The following is a 22398-nucleotide window of genomic DNA, read 5'->3' on the forward strand; positions in this document are numbered from 1 at the left end:
ATGAAAGGATGGATGTCATCACAGATGTAGGTGAATGTCAGGCACCAAAGAGGCTTTTAACTCTCAGCCAGAGAAGGACAAAGAAGCTTTGACTTTAAGCCTGCTGTCCAGCCTTCAAGGAGGAACATGAAGCAGCTACAACACTCTGATGAATGTCCAAGAAAAAAAATGAATTGAACTAAAGCATCTTTCCTCTGTGTCTACAAAAAGGCTCTAAACATCACTGTGCACATAAATCCTGCAGCTCAGGAGCTCCCATTATTGGCCGGATCACTATTACCTGGTGATTTATGCGGATTTTTAAATGATCTGTATCTGTAGCTTATTATTTACAATGATGTGTTTTCTCGGGCCTAAATGGCCCGAGGTTCCACTCTGTGTAATTGCCATTCATCCAGGATACCAAAGCCGCCCTGTCGCGTCATCTCAGCCAGCCAATCAGCGCGTAGAGCGCGGGGAGTGGGGAGGAGCCCTCTCGGAGAAGGCAGCGCAATTAAACTGAGGGGAGCGCAATTTAAATCCAAAACACTGCTGGACGCGCGCCGAGTGGGTGAAAAAACACACACGCTTACAGACACATACACCGAGGACACACACAAACCCACACCGTGTCAGCGCATGAGTAAGGGAGAAGAGCCCGCTGCTGTGACACCGGGTCCGGTCAAGTTGAAGTGGAGCGGCGCGGGACCCTGAGGTGCGCACTGTGCGTCAGTGCGAGCGGAAACACGCACAGTGGATTCTCTGGTTTTGTTTTTTGTGTGGAAACTAAAATCAGGAGGAAGAAGTGTTGCTCTCTCGGCTCCTCTTAGGGACTCTCTCTCCTCCGCCGCACTGATGGGATGCTCTTCTCTGCTGGGATTATCGCTCCTCTGAGCCTCTGTGGGCTTTCCTTACAACGGCGGTGACCCCCGCGGCTCCTCCGCCCGCAGCGACTCCTCTCCGGTCTCCTCCGAGCTCCAGCGGTCGTTCATATGAGCGCAGCGTTCAGTCCGTCCTTCATGGTGATGCAGCGGCCACTCGGAAGCACCACCGCCTTCAGCATTGACTCTCTGATCGGGGGGCCTCCTCAGCCCAGCCCGGGACACTTCGTCTACACCGGGTACCCGATGTTCATGCCATACCGGTCGGTGGTGCTCCAGCCGCCCCCACCGCCACCCCCGGGCCTCCAACAGGCGCTCCCCACCGGACATCACCCGCACCCCCAGATCCCGAGCCTGCAGAGCGGCTTCTGCTCCAGCCTGACGCAGGGCCTGACGCAGGGCATGGCGCTCACCTCTACCCTCATGGCCTCGCTCCCCGGCGGCTTCTCCCCGTCCCAGCAGCACCAGGAGGCAGCCAGGAAGTTCGGCTCTCAGGCACTGCATGCGGTCTTCGACAAAGCTCAGGAGCTGCGGCTGGACGCGGAGGACGGAAAGAGCTTCCTGCAGGGGAAGGAGTCTGCGGTGCTGCCGGGTTTCCACGACACGGACACGCCGGTACACGCATCCACAGGTAGGCGGGTTCCTCATCCCGTTTCCCGCTGAAGAATTCATCATTTTATCTGATTTCAGTGAAGGAAAAAAATCCTAATTTTAAAGACTTTAGTTCGTTTGATGAGATGTTATGTTGAGAAATAAATGAAGCTGAAACGCGAGAATATTTCCTCATTGTTTACAGAGTTTCACGTGTTTAAACAAAAACCGTCCAGGTTTGATCTGTTTTATTGAAGCAAGAAATTAACTAAAAAAAAAATTATATATATACACACACACACACACACACACACACACACATATATATATATATATGCTTTTTAACGACGATTTTCAAAAAGAAACTGGGACATTTAAATTTGATTTTCTTCAGTGATTTTAAACGTTTTTATTTGCGTTTTCAAAATAAATTATTCGGGAATTATTCGCAGGCCCAGCGCTCATTTTTAATTTCTGTAAATCAACATTTTAAAGCTTTAAAAGAAATAACAATAATAACAATAATTAATTTATTTTAAAAACCAAACTTCACAATTCTTATAAAGTGGGATCCATGTGGGTCGATTTAATCTCTAATAATTATTGAAATTATTCTGATTGATTTTTGTCTTTGCCGATAAATCATCCTGATTTGAATGTTCACTGACAGGGAAGAAAAAAAATCCTGCGCCACCGCTTTTATTGCTTCCTCATATAAAACAAACACATTTGTTCCCTCTCGGGTCCCTTATTTGTGATGATCTCTGACACCTTAGAGTGTCACGCTGAGGGGGAGGTGCGGGGGAAAGGCTGCCCAGAGACACTCCGCGCGTAATTACGCGTGAAAATAAAAATCCTCACAGAGCGCGTTCTTTGGAGCCACACTAACCTCATGATGGATATTGACACGAGACACGACAACTGCACCCCTAACCCCACCACGCACATACCTCCACCCCCAACGCAGCCACCGCCCTCCTCACCCCTTCAGCTTCCACACGTCACAGTTTCGCATTAAAAATGTAAATCTAACCTCATATTTAATTATTCTAACAGCATCTCCTCCTAACATATCTCTCACAGAACTTTTCTTCTTAACATATTTAGAAAAATATAAAGTTTTTGGCTTTTACATGTTAATCAATTTCCCTCCAAACACGCGGAGCATTTAAAGAAATCTTAAATGCGCATTTTCGCTGATTTCTTACATGAAATAGCTGTAAATTAAACTTTGCGATTAATAAAAAGTGCAGATTGTGAGAGAAAATTATTTTGTTGGGTCGCTTAATTTATTATTCAGAATAAAATAATCAGAAATCTTTTGTAAAGAAGCATCAAAACTGTGAAATTAAGAAGGGAAAACGGAAGAAGCGCGTTTAAATATTTTGGTGACTTTTTGTCACTTTTGTTTCTGCCTTAAACTGATAAAGTTTGTTGGTTTTTTCCTGGTCTCACTGGTGGTGCTGTGTGTCCCTCCTCTTCCTCACAGTCAGAGCACACAGCAAAGAAGACTCCAAGGAGGAGGAGTGCGGCCGGAAGGACGAGAGCTTCTCCATGGACAGCGACCTGGACTATAGCTCGGACGACAACCTCACCTCCATGTGCCACAAAGAGGACGGAGACGGAGGAGGGGGAGGTCTGGATGAAGGGCCGCACCTGCACGGGCCCCCCGGCGGCGGCTCCGGGACGGGAGGAGGAGGCGCGGGGGGCGGAGGCGGCGGGAAGAACCGACGGAGGAGGACGGCGTTCACCAGCGAGCAGCTGCTGGAGCTGGAGAAGGAGTTCCACTGCAAGAAGTACCTGTCCCTCACCGAGCGCTCCCAGATCGCGCATGCGCTCAAGCTGAGCGAAGTGCAGGTGAAGATCTGGTTCCAGAACCGGCGCGCGAAGTGGAAACGCGTGAAGGCTGGAAACGTGAACAACAAGTCCGGGGAGCCATCCCGGAACCCCAAAATAGTGGTGCCCATCCCCGTGCACGTGAGCCGCTTCGCAATAAGGAGTCAGCACCAGCAGATGGAGCAGGCCAGACCGTAGAAGAAGAAGCGGGAGGACCGAGGCCGGACTGAGAGGCCGCGAGCCGCGTTTAAGGGGGGAGGGGTTGTTTTATTGTGAAAATACCGGATTCAAGATTTTCAAAAATCGCAGAACTCATTAAAAAAAGGAGAGAAAGAAAAGAAAGAAACGTGAATGAGTTTAATGTGATGGGTTTAATATTTTTATAGTTTCTTTTTTAACAGATTTCTTTCATCGAAGCTTAGAGAAAAGAAAAAATATCAAATGAAGTGAATAAAAATGATCTGAAAATGTGACAAAGTCAAACATGAAGGAGGATAATTCAAAATAATCATGTGATTATTTTTCATGAAGTAAAATCTTTAAAAATCTTCTCACTGTAGCGCTATTACTTTCGGGATATCTTTGCGATAATAATTATCTTTAGTACATTTCATTTGATTTTTATAAAATAATTTTACATCATTGAAGTGAGAAATCAGAAAAAATAAAAAGTAAAATCTGAAAATAATTATTATTCATCACTGTTTAAAGAGGTGCGATTCTTTTCTTTTTTCTTTTTCAAACTGCGGCACCGATGCAAAAAAATTCCGCTTTTTCTGAACGGAGTTGGTTTGATCATAAAACACTGTGGACATCTCCACAAACTAGGAACCCGACTGACTGCAGAGGCTGACTCCGGACTTCTTCTTCTCTGCAGGAAGTTAAAAATAAATAAATAAAAGAACACCTGAAGCCTGAGCGCGTGACTGAGCGGCACCAAAAACAAAAAAGAGACAGAGAGAGAAAATTGCGGCAGGAGGAGGAAGACTCAGACTGACGGGTTGTTTCGGCAACATGTTGATCAACCCACACCCCCTCCCCTCCTACCCCCACATGTACATACTTCCGGGACCAAGCAGAGGAGTCGTGTGTTTCTGTTTGTTTGGACTGAATGAAGCTGCTAATTTATTTACACAAAACTTGTGACGAGAAACAAAAAAAAAGATGAATTAAAGTGTGAATTAAAAGATGATCAGATGTTGAACAGCTGCAGTGTCTCCATTCATGCCCGGAAATCATCTTCATCTTCCTGCCACTTTAGTTTAAAATAAATAAATAAAAAACACGGGCATTTTTTACCAACATCATCAATGACAGCTAGGCCGGAAGTTTGTATTTTTTACAAAATAAATGTCTAGATTATTATTATTTTTTATTCTGAAGGCCTTAAAGCTGATTTCAGACATGAAGGAAACGCAACAAAGCTGAAATGAGTCAGAAAAACTAGGTTAAAGATTAAATTCTAAAACGTTTTATTATATTTATTTATAATTTGCTTTAAACTGCAGTTTGAGTGCACTTTAAATTTTAATTGTTAAAAAAATGAAAACAGTATTACAATGTCGTTAAACTTTGATGTGTGTTTATGTTTTCAGCCTGTTGCGCGGACTGAATTGCGCATTCTCGTAGCATATTAACAAAGTTTCAGGCAAACGGGAGCGCGCCATGGCGTCTCCACCGAGAGCATTATCCTAAAACATCAGCGGCTAAACAAAAAAAAGGAAGAGGAGAAATTCACCTGAACGTGACGTCATCCCACCAGCTGCACGTGCCTGCATAGCGGCGTTGGTGGTTGGGGTGGGGGGGCGGCATGAGGCCTCACGTTCTCGCCTGATATCAGAAACTGCGTCCTGATTGGCTCTGAAGTTTACCTGAAACAAAATTAAATCCTCAGAGTGAAACCCAGGAGTCAGTTTGGATGTAGATGCGCCTGTGCGCACTGACGCATGCGCTGTTTAGGCCTATTATCACATTAAAAAAATAATCTCCATAAAATGAAAATTTATTGCACATTTCAGACTCTTAATGAAGAAAATAACAAATGTTCTTCGGGTTGTTTTCACTTGTAAAATTATAGTAATTTAACGTTTACTTAGTCTGTTTTTATACAGAAATGCGGGAAATTTAAAGGTAAATTTCCGACACTTTTACTCCTCAAAATACTGGCACCGTCACACTCTATACCAGAAAAAATGTTCTCATGTGCAGCAGCCTGAGTCAAATCCATCATCTCACCCACAATTAGCAATTTGGCCAAATCTAAATGAATGACTGCATCTTTAAATCTAGTTTCTTTCTGCTCTAACGTTAGCTTCCCGCTTAAACTCTACAGTTTCTACATGGACCCTGGTTATAAGCGAGGAAGTAAAGGCTCTGTCTTCACCCGTTGCGTAATTGTGATGATTGTCGTGACGTCAGAGCTGTGGATGAGGAATTCTGAATTAATGTGACTCTAAGTGTCAATAAAAACCAGATGTGAGCTCAGAGTAAGGCGACAGAAACCTAAATCCGGACTGGACCCTGCACAGTGTGAAAAGTCAGCGCTGCCTGCGACTCTAATGACTTTTTTTCTTTTTTGCAAATTGTAATCAACTCGAGCCGTCGCAGGCGACTGATAAATGAGACCCGGGGGATCAGCCTCAGCCCAGCTACCCCCGCCTCCCTGAATTAACACCAACTCGCCCGGCTGCAGCTCAGCTCCTGCTGATTAATTCTGACGTCAAGGAGGCCAAAACGCATCTTCTCCTTCTTCTTCTTCTGTGGTGGTCACCACAGGGAGATCACTGAGACTCCTGGAATTAAACGATTCCCAGAAGCCCTTGGAAAAGCTGACAGATTCTCTCATTCAAAACTCCCACTGAAAAAATCCCTAATTTTAAATTTTCATCAAGCAATAACTTGTTTGAGTTTGATGTAATAAAAACTCTTTTTAGGACTTAAAAAACAACCCCATCCCTTCTCTCATTTTAGATTTCCATCCCACAATAACCGAAAACAAACAAGTGAGTTTCTAATAATGACAAAACAACAAATATATTGATTTCTGAATCTTTAACACTCTGGAAAATGTTAACTTTAGCTTTTTGAAGCTAAAACTTTTAACATGATTGAGTCTCTCAAACTCCAGTTAAAAAAAATCACTCATTTTAAATTTGAATAATTCAAAAATTGTCAGGTTTCTTATAGAATAATAATAATAATTTTGAGTAAAAAATAAACAAAAAGAGACTTTGCTTGAGTGTCACCTGCTGATGAAGATACCATAACAATGGACGAAAGATGCTAAAAATCTAGTGGGTACATATCCAACAACTGAAAAATTTCTGCTTTAGTGGTGAGAAGTAAAACCTCATTTTGGTGTAAATCTGACACCGCATTCTGACCCTTCCATCTAAATGTCACAGCAGAAACTGAGGCTCATCAGACCAGGTAACATTTATTTTTATCTTCTATTGTCAAGTTTTGGTGAGCATGTGTGAATTGTGAGCCGCTTTGGTCTTCTGCTGCTTCTACATGTTGTGTGGTCAGTGATGCTCGTCTACATACTGTGGTTGCAATGAGTGGTGATTTTAGTTGCTGTTGCCTTCAAAGAAGTCTGGCCATTCTCCTCTGACCTGGGAAAAGATATTTTCTCCCAAAGAACTGCCGCTTACTAGACTAACCCTAACCCTCACTCTTTTGGCCCATTCTCTGCAAACCTCAGAGATGGTTACGGGGCAAAATCTCAACCATTCTTAAACTTTGACTTGTTTCATCATTTTAATGATTTGTGGGCTAATCAGAACTAATGAACTTTGTAAAGTACCACATCAGAGTGGTTTATGTGGTTTTATGTATACTTTTACATTATGGTAATACTCGTTTTCCACCTCCTACACCACAAATAGAGAAAACTAATATAAACCAAAGTAAAATTCCCACAGGTGTAACCAGGAAATGAAAAAAAATATGAAATACATGCCTAAATATTGAAGACATCCACTTCAAAAACACTGACCACACACACACTTCAAGTTATAATAAGAAGCATTATTCTTGTCTTTATTGAAAAGAGACACATTACAGTAGAAGACTCTGTATTAGGTAGAATTTTCATACAACGGTACTGTACATCAAACAAAAATTCAATAACAATAATAACAACAACATCAACAACAATAATAATAATTATTAGATTAACAGTGACAATAAGAACAATAATGTGTCTGGATGATAAATCAGAACAACAATAATAAAAAGTGGATGGAGAAAATTATACAAAAATGTAGGTTTAAGGGGGCCGAGTCTTCCTCGAGGGGTGCATTTATAAATAATGTAGTGGACAGCCCAGTTGGGTGGGGTTAAGGAGGCTACATGAGGTAACACAACTAGACATTGACCATATTATTTCTTCGTTCTGTTGATGTCTATGTACAAGTGTTGGCGGTGGCGAGAGCAGTGCAGACATATTAACGCAGTTACCATGACATAATTTATCTACACGCAGGCGGCTTCAGCCGAAAGATCCTAGGCTAGGAAACATATTGCGCCATGCTACTGGCCACTGAGCTAACTGACCGCTAGCTGGAGCTTCACAGCATGTTTTAGCTTCAAAATATACACAAAAACAGATATTTTCTATGTTTTCTCCTCAATTATGAGACTAAGAAAATGTGAACGGAACAACAGAAACATCTGTGAAGAGTCAAGTCTTCATATTCAAGGAGATACAGCACCCCATATGCTCTGCTAGCAGAGTTTAGCTAGCTGCTCTTCACACCATGTTTCTATTATCCACATATTGTTTTCATGTTCTGCTAAACTTCTAATGGAAAGCAGATGACTGACTTAGATTGTTTACTTGGAAGCTGGGAAAATCTTTTTTAAAACAATGTTTGTCACAGTTTGCATTTTTATGGTGGGAAGTTTAGCTTATGCCCCTCTTCCCCTCACTTAGCTTAGTTCAGTTAACATATCTACAGCTTATGAGCCTCGATGTTTCGATTCTCTATTCCTATTTCACTATTTATTTGATTAATATTTAGAAGGGGAAATGCACTGTTAACCTAAAACAATGCTGGCTTGCTCACTGCTAGGTGTTAGCTTAGGTGACAGATGACTCAGCAATTTTTCGATTTTAGCTTTGAGTCTCAAACCTGAATGAGCATAAATCTGCAGCAAAGTGACAACTAATGTTCACCTCCTCTCTATTAGCTATCACCAGCTAACTGATCTCTAGTTGCATTAACAAGCGCTTGTAAACGGAAACTCTAGCGCAATGCTCTCGTTAGTTTGTTTACTACTATCTACAGTTAGCATTATTATTAATTACACTTCAAATTTTTCTGCTCACACGATTTTAAAATAAAATAAATACAATTTTATTCTAAAGAAAACAACCTGAAGCCGCCACCGCTTAGAAAAAGCCAATGTCAGTTACTGATAGAACATAAAGGAAGATGGTAGAAGAGTTGTGTTTAAGATAGATGAAATAAAGCAGTAAATTAGTGCATTTCTGTCATAAATAAATGGACGTCTTTTTTCCCTGTCCTGTTTCTGGACAGCTGTGGGATGGGTCAGATATGAAAACAAACTAAAATCATCCAATAAAAATAATAGTCTTGGTTTGTCATTTACAGGAAATAGAACGGCGTCTTGAAGATGACTGGTAAGTAAAATGGAGCGTGACACGTATAGCAACAACAAAAATTAGGAACATCAAGGCAGGCGTGCAAAAACAAAAAAGGCAAAAGGAGGACAAATGTGTTCATGTTGATAGAAAAACATTTGTTTCTTGCTTTTTGATCCTTCTTCCATTTCTACAGTGTGTTTTTGTGTTTTCATGTGAATATTAAAGCGATGTTAGCATAGAAAGTTAGGATGTGAGCGTGAAGGTTTTTATGAATATTGCTTGGATACACAGTCGGGTTGAGAGCTGCTACTCAACCGCTGCAGCAACATTTACATTAGAGGGCGAAACAGGAGAAAGTTGAAGATCCGAGCTGAGGAGCAGCATACTGTCTGAATCATCACATAAATGTTGAGTTTGGGAAACTAGTTCCCCAACCATCTTCACCTGAAGGCCTTCATTCTACACATTTCAACAACCAACGGAAGAATCTATATCACCAGGATTAAGAAAGGTGTTTTTAAAACACCTGAAATTAACCTGCAACCCTATCATTTAATCCAAATGGACCTTTGTGCCAGTGGTTCCCAACATTTCTAGCTCATGGTGATTTTAAAATATAAGGGCTAGTATGAAGTAAACTTCATCTTGTCTAACAGTTAATGGCCATGCAGACCAATTGGACAAATGTAAACACATCCATAAACATTCAGGGTAGTCTTAATGTATGCTGTCCACTGTCCAGCTTGACTTTGTCCATGTGCTCATTAAATAATCAGATTTGAGCCTGACTCAAACTCAACCACATCTAGTGCTATTGTGGCCCCAAATGCCCCCAAAAGTAAACTCAACACTTTTATACTGCGTCTTAACTTAATTTTTACCACATTTGTTAAAGTCAGGGTAGACCTAAATTTGAGAAGATGTAGATGTTTTATAAGCTTCCCTTTGGGTTTGTTCTTTCTCATTAAAAAAGCAACTTGGATCTGTATTTTCTGATTTCCTTTGCTGTAAACCGTCCGTTGACCCTTTAGTCTGTAAAGATTCTCATGTTGGGAACCACAGGTTTAGACACCTGCAAAAGTTTTTCTTCCTGGTTTCTTCATGGTTCAGCACAGAGCCAAAACCATACTATAACACATTAGAATAAACCACTTCCACTCTGCAACCTCACATACTCTAAGTACTTACTGTGTTCTCTAATTTACATGATGCTTCGAATGAAAGAGAGAAAGCGACAGAGAAAGAGAGGAGGATTATTTACAACAAAGACGTTTTCAGACCAGAGAAGAAGAAAAAGAAGCCCTTCTTAGTGATTCGCTGAGCAGATCAGGGAGACTGCCTGATTGGACGGGATAGATAAAAAAGTGGCGGTGATGGCAGGGGCCACCAACCGTCTCCCCATCATTGTGTCTGGATAGATAGCAAACATTAAAAAAAACAAAAAACAAAAAACAAAAACAAAAACACCTGAAGACAATAATTTCCCTTTTTTGCTCCGACAGCTGCTTCTGTATCTTTTCCATTTTTTTACATTAATAAAATTAACTTCAGGGACAGAGTTCAGATTAAATGCTTTTTCATCAGGATGTAAACCAGGTTTGGGTTTAAGATGCTTACAGTTCACTCAGTTCAGACGATAAAACCTTCAGCATAAGAAAAGGTTTGAAATCCTACATATAGATGCTTATCAGCAGGTTAATTCCCAGCTGAGCCAGGATGTGGATGGCAAACCAAATTTATAAACCAACTTATGCCACAAACTATCGACAAAATACAGAAAAATGTTCAACCGCTCGATCGACCACTTTGCTCTTATGGTGATTAATGAATAATGCAACAAACATGTTTCAAAAAGTGCAACTTTTACGTTGAAGCCGAATGGTCCCCATTTCCAGCTTTTGTCGCACCCTTTGCAGTTTTACTATCGCTTGGCAAGTAATTGGTCAGTGTTTGCAGACAAGGAGAGTCTTCCAAACAATTGCAAGAAGGTTTTCAGTACAGTACTGTACACCTCTTTGCAACCACCTAGTGACTGCCAGCAACCTCTAGCGACCAGTTGCCAACCAGTGACCAGTGGCTGCCAGAGGGCCACCAATCGATCTCTTGGTTCGATGCCTTAGGCATCCAACCAATTAAGTGAAGCCAGCAATTTTGAGCAACTTGAGTGTTGACAAAAATCTGAATGTAGTCGGAAGTAAGTGAAGTGAAAACAGGTTGTTTCATCTAAAGAACTCGCTGGGAAAAAAGACAATGAGCGCTGACGATCGACAGTCCCCAGTCCCTGAGCCTGGCAAGAGCTTCTGTACACTTAATGACTTTATACACCCAATAGCTTAAAAAAAAGGAAAAACAAAAACCCTTCCCCTGTTAGCATTTTTTACCATTGGTCCAGCAATGCACATCGAGATACAATATACACAGTCGAGAAAAATGCCTTAAATTAAAGTAGAAAAAGTGTCTAGGACATGCGATCTATCACACTTATGTTTTACCTCTAAGCTGATATTTTTTTTTAACATCAAGATTTTTTTCACATTAAAAAAAAAAAAGAACAAAAATGTGTAAAGCCGGTTTGTTTGCAGAAAATTTAAAAAAATGACAGCTGAAAGAAGGTGAAGAGGTCGTAAAGAATCCTCGAGAGATTTGCAGTGAAGATGATGTTGATGGGTGGCTGCCTCAAAGAAGATACGAAGAGTTGAGTTTCCTTCTCATTGATTTGATCTCACAGTTTCAGGTTGTGGACAGAAGATGATATGCTTTGAGTTCAGTTTGTTGTTGAGTCTGAGCGGGAACTGGCCTTTGTAGTGTGAAATCTGAGGCTGTGTGATGAGGTACAATATAACTCATTGACCTGCACAAGTCGTGTGACCATTTCCCAAAATGCTTTGATGATCGTGGGCTATGTTTCCCAACATGCTTTAGACTTCTTCTCCTAAACAGACGCCTGGCCGCAGCGTCACCACTGACCTGTGATCAGTTTACTGGTGGTTGTCAGGTGAGGTGGGCAAAGCTAAAGTAGTGGTTCCCAAAATAAAACGCTCAGGATACTCCCAAATCGAAGTTTGTTTATTTTTCTCAGAGTCATCACAGGAAACTGTCTGGTCATATGAGCGCGGCACTGCCGGCGCTGCTGCAGCTGTTGTTGCGATTGGTGTTGCGGCGTGAAAGGTTGGGTGTGGCCATTAGGGGGTTGCGTTCATCTGGGCAGCCATACTGAGCCAGCGTGTCCACACACTCCTGACAGCTGGCCTGGCGAGCATATGCCATTGCACTGTTGCCGTGGGCGTCCCTTGCCATCAAGTCCACGCCGTACTGCAGAAAGAATCAGAGAGGGATAGTCATCAATCATCTCCTGCCTTTAAAGCCCAGAATTACTGGAATACCAGCACTGTTTTTTCTTACCCAGATAAGGAGCTGCGTGATGACCACGTTGCCCTTGTGGCTAGCCAGGTGCAGCGCGTTGCGTCCATCTCCTTCTCCGCAGGTCTCGTTGACCTGCTGTCGGGACCCGTGAGCAAGCAGGAGCACGACTGCACGTAGATCCTCCTCGGCGGTTGCCCTCAGCAGCTGCTGGCCCAGCGGGAGATCAGTGCAGGGCAGCGACGCCAGAAAGAGACGCTGCTCGTACTTTGCCCGGATCCAGCGCTCACGCTCCTCCCTGATGGAGAAAAGAGAAACGGACACCTTTAAGAACTGACAGCTATCTAATGGCTGTAGCATGAAGTGTCATATTGCTGCCCGAAACATGAAGCTGTAAACAGACTTTTTTGCTTTTGATTTGGACGTAAATTTAGCTTTAATACAACAACTAAACAAGCGTTTTTTGCCCTTAAACTCTTCCTCTGAGTGTAAAATAAGACACAGCGAGAGGCAGAGGGACAGACGTGGTGAAAGGCCAAAGGACGTGGACGCATTGTTCGCCGATCGAGTATCATTAACTGCTGATCTGTCTAATCCACAACTCTGATCGCTCTAATCTCTGCTCTAATCCCTCCGTGTAAACAGCAGCTCATTCAGCCTGCTGGGATTAGTCCAGAGAGAGGACAGAGAGGAGGGAGTGTGAGGGGGGGGCAGAACTGCCCTAGGGGAGAGATATTGAGCTGTCCCCCCTCCTCCCTTGCCCCTCTACTCTATTCTCATCCAGTAACAACACATCCTTCAGGGGTGAGATGGGAGGTTGCAGGAAATGGAGAAAGAGTAGAGGTTAAAAACTCTTCTTACTGCCTCACTCATTTTTTACTGGCACCCAAATAATCGTTCATCTAAATTTGGCTTGACTGTTCTTTAGATTTGATTGGATTCCTTTAGATTATTGTTTGTTTAGGTAGTTTTCAATATCAACAGTGAACTGAACCATAACCATAGTAACATAGTGAAGCCTCGACTTTCTGTGGTTCGGTTTGGGTTTGCACGCTCATCGACTACCAACTTGTAACTGAGAAGTCTTTAGTCAGCAAGGTAAAGGACTGATGTGAATGCCAGCATGAGTGAAGGATGTTGCTTTATTGATAGATGATGGGGCACAAAATATGCAACCAGAGTGTCTACGAGTGATCAGCTGTCAGCTACATGCTATGGGCCTCAAACAAATCTCTTTATACATGGACAGTCATCCAATGCTTACATGTTCAAAGGCACTCTAACAAGTTCAAGGTTCAACCCTCAAGCAACCAACCAAGTTAAAATGACAGAGTGTATAAAGGAATACTTTACGCTGAGTTAACCCAACTCATCTGTCACTTTGGCCTCTATGTACCTGCTTTTTGAGCAGGAACTCTTGCTGCTTTAGGTCTTTCACTTCAAAACATCACAGATTAGAAAATAGAATCACAATTTCAGTGCCCTTTCTACTTGAGTCAATGTAAAATTACTGCAGACCTCTTGTTGATCTCTTACAAATCACAATTTCTGCACACAATCATGCAAATAAAGCTGTTTATTTTTGCTTTTCCATTCTTTACCCTTGGACACACAACAGTTCTTGGATCTTAACTGTGATTACGGCACTTTCTACACTTAAGTCACCTGTTAAACTCTGACTCAACCCATCGTCTCCCGATAGAAGAATCTGTGTGATTATGAAATTTGGCGCAGTGTGTGGAGTAAAGTGGGGATGCTGGGAGGCTTGATGGGAGACAAACTGTGGGAACAGCGAGTGTTAAAAGTTTAAAAAAGAAGTTTTCAGTCAGTGTGGGAACCTGCAGAATCTCATTAACTCTCTTCCTGGATACCAGTGTGAGTGTGTGTGCAGGGGTGTGGTGGCGACGGCTAGCATCACGGAATGTCCCGGGGGCTTTCCCTTCCTGCCCCAGCCCAGAGAGAGAGTAGGGAGGCTGGGCTCCAGACTACGGCCGACAGCCCCCGGACAAAGCCTGGAGGTGTCGCTGGGTGTGTGTGTCTGCCTATGTTTGTTGGTGTGTGTGCTCAGCAGGGCTCTGGCCTTCTGTCCTCCAGAGGACAGGGAGGAAATGTGAGGCCACTGGACCCAGGAAACGCATGCCTTCCCCCGCCACCGGAGTTGCTAAGGGGCTGCAGAGAGCCGATGTAAGTCAGAGAAGAAGAGGGCTCAACCCTAGGTGCTCAAAGAGACAAACTGTTCTTTTCTGACTGGCTTCAAGAAGAAGCATGGCAGATTTTGTATTATTGCCATCATATTTAAAGCAGGTCTTCACCAGTATTTTGACCCAATGGTGTCCTTAACATGTCCTGAAATGACATGTCATTTACATTCAAACACATATATATCAATGTCCTGCCTTGAAATACCAGCATCACTGCTTTTTTAGATAACCTGTACCTGTTTTTTCACCAACAGAGCTTCAGTTCTGTCTTAGCACCCCCTGAGAACCAAAACAGGTTTGACAACCCAGTGAGGTGTTGGGGTAGAAAGCCCACTGTTGTCAGTGGTGCCAAATTAGGTGCCTGATATCAAAGACAGAATGTGGTCACCTCAGGCACACAGATCTGGATGTGTTTACTGTGTTTGTTTTGGTTCTGAATATAGTTGGTTGCTCGGTAGAAGCTTGAACTTTTAGAATCTGTGTTTATTTTGGTACTGCTGTTGATTTTCTTTCTGTCAAAAGGGAGATATTCTTCCCACTGTCACCATGTTTTTGCTAATAAGGTCATCTGATTGTTGGGGTTTTCTCTGTATTGTTGTAGGCTCCTTACTTTACAGTATGAAACACCTTGAAGCAACTGCTGGTGTGATTTTAGCACTATATAAATAAGAATTGAATTGTATCTTTCCCTATTTGTTTTTTCTTTAGCATTCTTTTGGTTCTTCAATTTGTTTGGTGGTTTATTTATTTATGTATTTGGAATTTGTTTACTGTATGTTTGAGTGGTTATTGAGGTTTTGTTTGCTGGGTTATTGACAGTGTGTGCGGGTGTTTGTTTATGGAGTGTTTAGTAGTTTGTTCACAGTATGTTTATATGAGTTTGGTTATTTGTTGAGCTTCTGTTCTGTGGTTTGTTTACTGCACATTTGATTTTGCATTTTATTCTTGCTGTTCGTTTGTGTTTTGGTTGGAGAGTTTTTAGCGTTTAGAGTTTATTGACTTCTTATTTTTTGTACGAGTCGTTTGTTTTGGTTATTGTTTAGCATATGTGTAGTTGTTTGTTTGGCTGCGTGTTTGGTGTGTGTGTGTGTCGCAGTAAACAGTGACTCTCCTTCATCACGAGCTAACGAGTCTTGAAAACACACAGCTCTGGACAGTGGAGAGGCTAATTGCACTAATTAACCACACAGAGCGTGTGTGTGTGTGTGTGCATGTGTGTGACACTATGTGTTAACATGTGTCTGAATGTACGTGCTCATATTTTGTGTGTTAATCTGTGTGTGTGTGTGTCTCTTTTCACATCCCATTAGACAAAGAGCTGTGCCCCTGCACCAAGGCATGCTGGGTAGATAATTAAACATGAGTCCCGGTGAGATCGCTTGTGACAGGAAAACACACACACACACACACTGCAAGTATGTCAAGCAGAGCCCAGAGGGGTTATAATGTGTGTTTGTGTGTGTCAGTCAGTTAAATTAAATGATAAAAACTGCACCAGCCAGAGGAAACAAGCCTTCATGCATCTACTGTTTCTACTGTCCTCACTGCTCCGTTCACACAAACTCGAGCTCCTCCTGAATGAGCTCATGTCGGACGATTAGTAGGAACACGACTCTGACCTTCAGTTTATGCTGTTTTCACAGGATCTCATGTGGGCTGTCCCTTTGTGTGGTTCATGTTTTCACCATTTCATTGCTGTAATGCTACTTTAATTTTTATTATGGCTTTGGGCATGGCATCACTGGTCTGTGGTTTGATCTGCTAATTTGTTCTTAATAAAAGCCGTAGCATCTAAATTTATCCCAGACTTTATTCACCTCAGATGTCCTGTTCTAATAGAATCTGCAGGTTTTTTTTTACGAGGTTTTCAAATCTTCTCACAACTAAGATTTTCAGTACAAAGCTACAAACACCAGATACAAGTTTAAAAGTTGGAATTTTCAGTGAGAACGCTCCGTCAAGTTGAATTTCCAAATTGGAAAGTTGCAGAAGTCACACCAGACCTGATTTGCAATCCAGCGAGTGTAAACAGGAGTTGTTGTGCATTTGTGACTTGCTAAATAATAGCGCACAACACAGAATAGAAGAGGCTCTGTCTGTCAGCACAGTTTTAAAGTGCAGAAAAGACAGGCACTGAGTTGTATTTAGGTAGTACTATGGAGTAAAATAAACCTTTTTTTCCTACTACTACTATTGAAATGTGACCAGTGAGGTATGATGTCTTGACCCTCGAGTTAAAAAAATGCATTGTGACTTGGTAACATTAACTCCTTTGACTTTTGGCTTCACTACAGCGGATCATCTGCCTCCATCTCACCCACTTTAACAACATCCATGAATCTTCTCTGAGGTCTTCCTGTTTTCCTCTGGCCTGCCAGTTTCAATTATCCACCCTCCCTCCTCTGCACATGTACAAACCATTTCAACCTCACCTCTCTAACCTGAGCTGTCCCTCCGATGTACTCGTCTCTAACCCTGTCCATCCTGGTCACTAACAATGACAATGTTAGCACCTTCAACTCTGTCACCTCCTGCTGTCTTTTTGTTCATACCACCTTCTCCAAATCAAAATCAAGCAGGAAGTGTGTAATGTTATCTTCCTGAGTATTTGGCGTCAGTTTTAATTCCAAAATCCAAACAAACTTTAAATCCAATGTTCTGCTGACGTTAAACATAGTTAGATATTGGTCATACTCCGGTTTGTTCTGATAGAGGATAAAAATGAAAGAATCCCTTTGGCTAAACATGACAATCACAATTACATTATTTAAATAAAACCCTTTAAGTTAGTGTTTTGGATTGTGTTGATGCTAGCAATGAAAAACAGAAGAATAAAACAGCAGAGTCAACTTTCTTGATGGAAACTGAAAATCTGAAGTTATACGGATGATAATAAACTTTTCAAGAGGCTTTGTGTCTTAGTGTAGCTGCTGCACCCTGTTGAAACATTAGCTGAGTGGACCTGTTGATTGACAGCTCCATCAGCGGCTGTGTTGTGGTGTTGGGTCTCGGTCTCTGTTGGAGACAGTGGGGCATAGTGTGATTTTGTTTGGGGGTCACTCAGGGCGCCACACTGGACCCACTGTGCTTCTCCGATTTCCTGTCTGTTGTTTGAGCTCTGGAGACTTCTCATTGTGTGTGTGCGTGTATCCAGTGTGTGTGTCAATGTTACCCCTGAGCGGCCGCTTTGTTCCGCTGTGTTTACATACACACCGAGTTTCCTGCCCGGCTAAAGCCAGAGGCCCGGCCGAGTGACCGACCACCGTTGGACGTCCCACCAGCTGCTCCCCCACCGCTCTGTGTGTGTGTGTTTAAGAGGGTCATCTGCCCACGACCCCACAACACAGCATTGACAGAGAGCTGAATACCAGCACACACACCCCGATAATCACACCAGGCTAATTACCATAATTACCACCAAACAAAACCTGAAGAGACCTGACACCAGAAAGAGCCCGATGGATCCTCAACAGCAGAAATGAACACTTTGAATACAGTTTGATGGAAGCAAGAGCAAAGACTTCTACTTAGTAACTCAACAATAATTTCTCAAGTTTTAGGATAAATAAAATGTATCTTATCCTTTTTTATATTTATATTTGTCAGGTAGAACAAGTGGAAAATTAATCTGATGACTAATTTTATTTAGAACCTCACAAAACCAGAAATGAGGCCATTTCAACTTAAAAAAAAAAAAAACAACAACAAAAAACTTTGATACTCAAAGTCAATACTCCTTTCTAATCTGTCTCAAATTCTACCAGCAAGAAAATCACCACAAACACAGTGAGGGCTAAACTGTCGCTGTTTGCTATCTTTTCTTTCACTGTTCTATTGTTCTGGCTTCACTGAGGCCTCCCCTCTGCAAATACACTGTCTGGATGCCAGATGACTAAAATATGCCACTCAGTGTTTCAGGACTCACTCACCAGCCACTTGGTTCGATACACCTGCTCATCAGTTGCTTTTAAAGCAAATATCTAAATCAGACAATCACACAGGAGCAACTCAATGTATTCAGGTAGATATGGTCGAGGGGACATGATGTTCAAACAGGGCATCAGAATGAGAAAGAGATGTTATTTCCACCTTGAACACACCTGGTTCCACCTGGTTGTTGGTCCAAACATTTAATAAACTGCTGAACTACCAGGATTTTATCACACAACCACTTCTAGGGTTCACAGAGAATGATCTGAAAACGAGAAAATACCCAGTGAGCAGCGTTTCTCTGAGAGAAGTCTGAGAATAACTCAAACTTTGAGTAACTCAAATAACCACCCAGCGCATCTCTGAAAGCAGAGCATGTCACACCCTGAAGTGGGTGGAGTACAGAAGTAGAAGACCACACCTTGGTGCCACCTTTGTCAGCTAAACAAAATGATTGAAGCTAAAATTTAAAAAAAGATTGGAAAAACACTAGCTAACCATTTAGGATGTGGTGGACCGGAGGATTCTCATCATGGATGTGCAGCCGATCAGCAGCAGCTGTGTTACGCTATCATGTCAATGTGGACCAAAACCTGTGTTTCCAGCATCTTTGTGAATCTCTACATTGCTGTAAAGCACAAAGAGTCCAACCCAGTAGGGCTTAGGGGGTTAAACATATATCTAACAGATTTGGTAATGTCCTGTCTGAGTTTTTCATGCATGAAGTAAAAATAAAGAAAAGTTAAATGCAGATAAAAAGAGTATTCTCCAGCTCAGCTCAGCCTGCAGAGAGAAGCTGAGATGTATGAGCCACTACACTGCTGTTAAAGCCCGTCATTAATTACAGAGTGTGTGTGTGTGTGTGTGTGTGGTAATGAGCGGTAGGATTCGGGGGTTAAGAGTGACATGGTGTCAGTGGCTTCTCTTCTAGCCTAATTAGCCCTCTAATTAATAGATTAATAGATAGATAGAGAGCGTGGATAAGAGCATCAGCTAGCTGCCTGACCTAATGTGCATTTAAGATAAATCACCGTCAAATGGAGGGGCTTCTAACAAGGTGAGGAGCAAAATGAGCCACTAATTCTGCTTTAAATCCATGCAGAAAACATGCGTGCTTTGTTTTATCTTACAGCAGAAAAGAGAAGATGAGACGAAAGAAGAAGAGAAGAGGCTGAAATCAATTAGCCTTTCTAGCTGGTCGTTAGCTGCCCTTGGATAGGCACAGATAATTAAAGGGAGGGTGGTGGGGTGAGAAAGGTCTCTGTGTGGGGAGGGAGGGGTGAGTTGGGCTGAAGTCAGCCATGAGACTGTATTAGACAGATATGGAGGGGTTAATTCGGACAGGAGAGACAGAGATGATGCAAATGAGGAGAGAAAGAGTGGGAGAAGAGGTGGAGGAGAAATGGAGCAAACCGATGGGAAGCTGATCTCTGGGGTGAAACGCAATGCTCCAGTGATGTTTCACAGATACTGAAGGGGGGAGGAAAGGGGGAGTTTTCATAAAAAGAGGTGGAAAAGGAGAAGCAACCACAGATATAAAGGAAGAGACCCAAGGAGAGAGAGACAGCAGGAAGGTAAAAATATCAGGGGCATCTTCTCTAGTGTAAAAGAAATATCCACTGCATATTGCAATGATAGTAGTCCAGGAATGCATCAACGTTAGCTCGTCATGACCACAACTGGACAATGGAAACAAATCGGTCCAACACCATCTTGGAGGTAGATCATAAATCAGAAACAGGAGGACTCAACAAGAATAAAGTTCTGCTTAATTTGTAGCTGTTGAACAAATCAGGAATGTTAACTCGTTTCCGAACCATGTACGAAACTTTGACATGACCTTCATTTCCTTATTCTCAAGAAAACACTCGTCCTATTGGGAAAGTTTCCCAAAGATACCTTTAATCCAAGGAGAAGACACTCCTTACCCTTTAATAGCATATTCAAAGCTGTGAAAGGGTAATTGTCTTGTCCTCAAATATCAGACTTCTCACAATTTTTAAAATGCAATTTCCAGAAAAAAAAAATCGATATCTGGGTTATAACAGCACCTTTTTGGCACTGAAGTCTAGCCCATTTGGTTTAGAGACATCTAAGATCTGACGAGATCACGATGATATGGCCATGAATCACATGTGAAGATGCCTTCAATTTGTCCATACATTTATATTCAGTATTTTTGACAATTAAAGAGCCTACATGTTTTATCTGAATCAAAAGTCTGCAAACAAAGATTAAACTTCTTGATTCTTTCATAAATAAATAATATTTGGATAAATGGTTCTTTGATCAAGATGTAACAAGCCTGCACACTGTCATATTAACAGGTATACATACTGCTATCGGCTTTTAAAACAGTTCTCCCAAGTCTCAGCAATCAGGATACCACAAAAACAAACTAAACCCCTCCCCCCAAAACAAACCCCCCACTAAGAATAGGGTCACTTTTTATTACTGACTTTGCCCTAACAGGGTTAAACAGGTTACAATTATACCACGACGACAGTATGTAACCACATGGATGCTCTATTCAATGTTGCTCCTGTTAGGAATAACCTGACTTAATGTCTACATCAAACTGAAAAAGGCTTCCTCTGTGGGAATTTCAGGGCCTCCTGTCACCGGTCCAAAAGAGGAAGTGGCCTCAGCAAAGACAGTGGTGACCCTGAAGGCTTGGGCCTCGTGGCCGGGAAAGCCATTAACATTTGCTACTAGATTAGCTGGATGCAGATGAGTGGACCTGTCTGACCACAAAAAAAAAAAAAAAGGGGGGGGGGGGGGGTTAACGCAGTAACAGGGTTTGGACAGGACAAAGCCAAGAGCCAGATTAATCAGTAGCTTGATTTAAAACACATCAAGGTGAGATTTTATTGTAGCACAGGAGGCAGCAGAGGGGGAAAAAAGGCAGCTAATGATTAAAACAGGGGTTTTACTGCAAATATTAGCATTATGTACAAAATAAAAACAATAGCCTGATCTAAAAATACATATATTAAACATTAATAGACATTTAAACGGTGCAACAGCTCAGCTGAAGCAACATTTCTGAGGCCGGTGATGTATCTGAAATCATCTGATATGGGTCTGTTTGTATGTGTCAGGCAAAGCTTAATTTTAACTTCTTTCATAAGGTAACACCAACTTGTGCTTTAAATACCTTTGTTTTAAGTGTCCTGTTACTCTGATCAGCAAATGAAAAAATATATTAAGTTTACAGATAATCAAAACTGATGCTACAGCTTCGTAAAACACGTAATTGATAAGTGACTATCAAAACATGTAGTTTCTCTAATGGCCACTAGAGGCAGGCTCCAAAAGTGAGTCCATCCTCATAGACTCATGTTAAAATGTCCAAAAATGCCTGCTACCCCCCCCCACACACACACTGATTTTGGAATCAGTAAATCAAAAGTATAATCTCATCATCAGCATATAGTGATAGCTTATGTCTATCTGTCTATGGACATTTTTAATGTAGTTATCTGATGAATAATAAGGCTTGCTGTGCTGTTAATTGTACTGAAAGACTGTCCCAACAAGTATGTGATCCAATTTGGTGACTGAAATCTTAGGACTTAGAAACTTAGCGCACCGCCCAGCCTTTAAAATACGGCTACTAATTGGTCTCAGGGAAGGAGGTGTGATGAAGGCTTTAAAACAGGACTCTTTAAACCAGTAGGTCAGCGGTCCCCAACCCCCGGGCCACGGACCAGTTTGGTACCCAGCCGCGAGATTTTAGGCTCGGGATGAAATTGATGGTGTTCAGGGTTTTTATCGTTAACTCGGTTTCCCTGGGTCTTTTCCCGTGTTGTAGTTGTGTGTGTTATTTTGAAATAAATATTTAGGCGTTACCATAGCTACCAGAGAGCATTAAGGGGCAGAGAGGAGGATGTTACTCTCAATGTTGTTGGTGCATTTCAGGAGGACGCTGCTAATACACTTTTTTATAATACACAATTACACAGTGAATTCGCGTTTATTCTTATATTTACAAAATACGACCAAGACA

The 22398-nt window shown here is 42.0% G+C and overlaps 2 protein-coding genes across 9 annotated transcripts in view; one reads left to right on the forward strand and one right to left on the reverse strand.

Annotated features, from left to right (window-relative positions):
* The first annotated feature begins 252 nt into the window (after nt 1–252).
* gbx2 (gastrulation brain homeobox 2) lies at nt 253–3824 on the forward strand. Of its 2 annotated transcripts, XM_040051527.1 has the most exons (3): nt 253–1435; nt 2242–2247; nt 2882–3824. In XM_040051527.1, exons 1-3 carry the CDS (start codon nt 972–974, stop codon nt 3483–3485), a joined length of 1074 nt encoding a protein of 357 aa, XP_039907461.1. In that variant the 5' UTR covers nt 253–971; the 3' UTR covers nt 3486–3824. The 2 variants fall into 2 exon arrangements, with proteins under 2 accessions (XP_039907461.1, XP_039907460.1); XM_040051526.1 differs by lacking the exon at nt 2242–2247 and having other exon boundaries at nt 253–1491; nt 2941–3824.
* A 3471-nt stretch (nt 3825–7295) lies between these two features.
* agap1 (ArfGAP with GTPase domain, ankyrin repeat and PH domain 1) overlaps nt 7296–22398 on the reverse strand; it is a 173532-nt gene continuing 158429 nt past the window's right edge. For 5 of the 7 annotated variants that reach the window (XM_040051519.1, XM_040051522.1, XM_040051520.1 and 2 more), the window contains 2 exons: nt 12301–12556; nt 7296–12210 (listed from right to left, as the gene is read on the reverse strand). In XM_040051519.1, the coding sequence (XP_039907453.1) occupies nt 12001–12210; nt 12301–12556 (466 nt within the window). In that variant the 3' untranslated portion in view covers nt 7296–12000. The remainder of the gene's footprint in view (nt 12211–12300; nt 12557–22398) is intronic. The other 2 variants (XM_040051524.1, XM_040051525.1) reach the window with 1 other exon arrangement.

This window comes from Simochromis diagramma, unplaced genomic scaffold, assembly GCF_900408965.1.
Source record: "Simochromis diagramma unplaced genomic scaffold, fSimDia1.1 OVJJ01000107.1, whole genome shotgun sequence".
NCBI lineage: Eukaryota > Metazoa > Chordata > Actinopteri > Cichliformes > Cichlidae > Simochromis > Simochromis diagramma.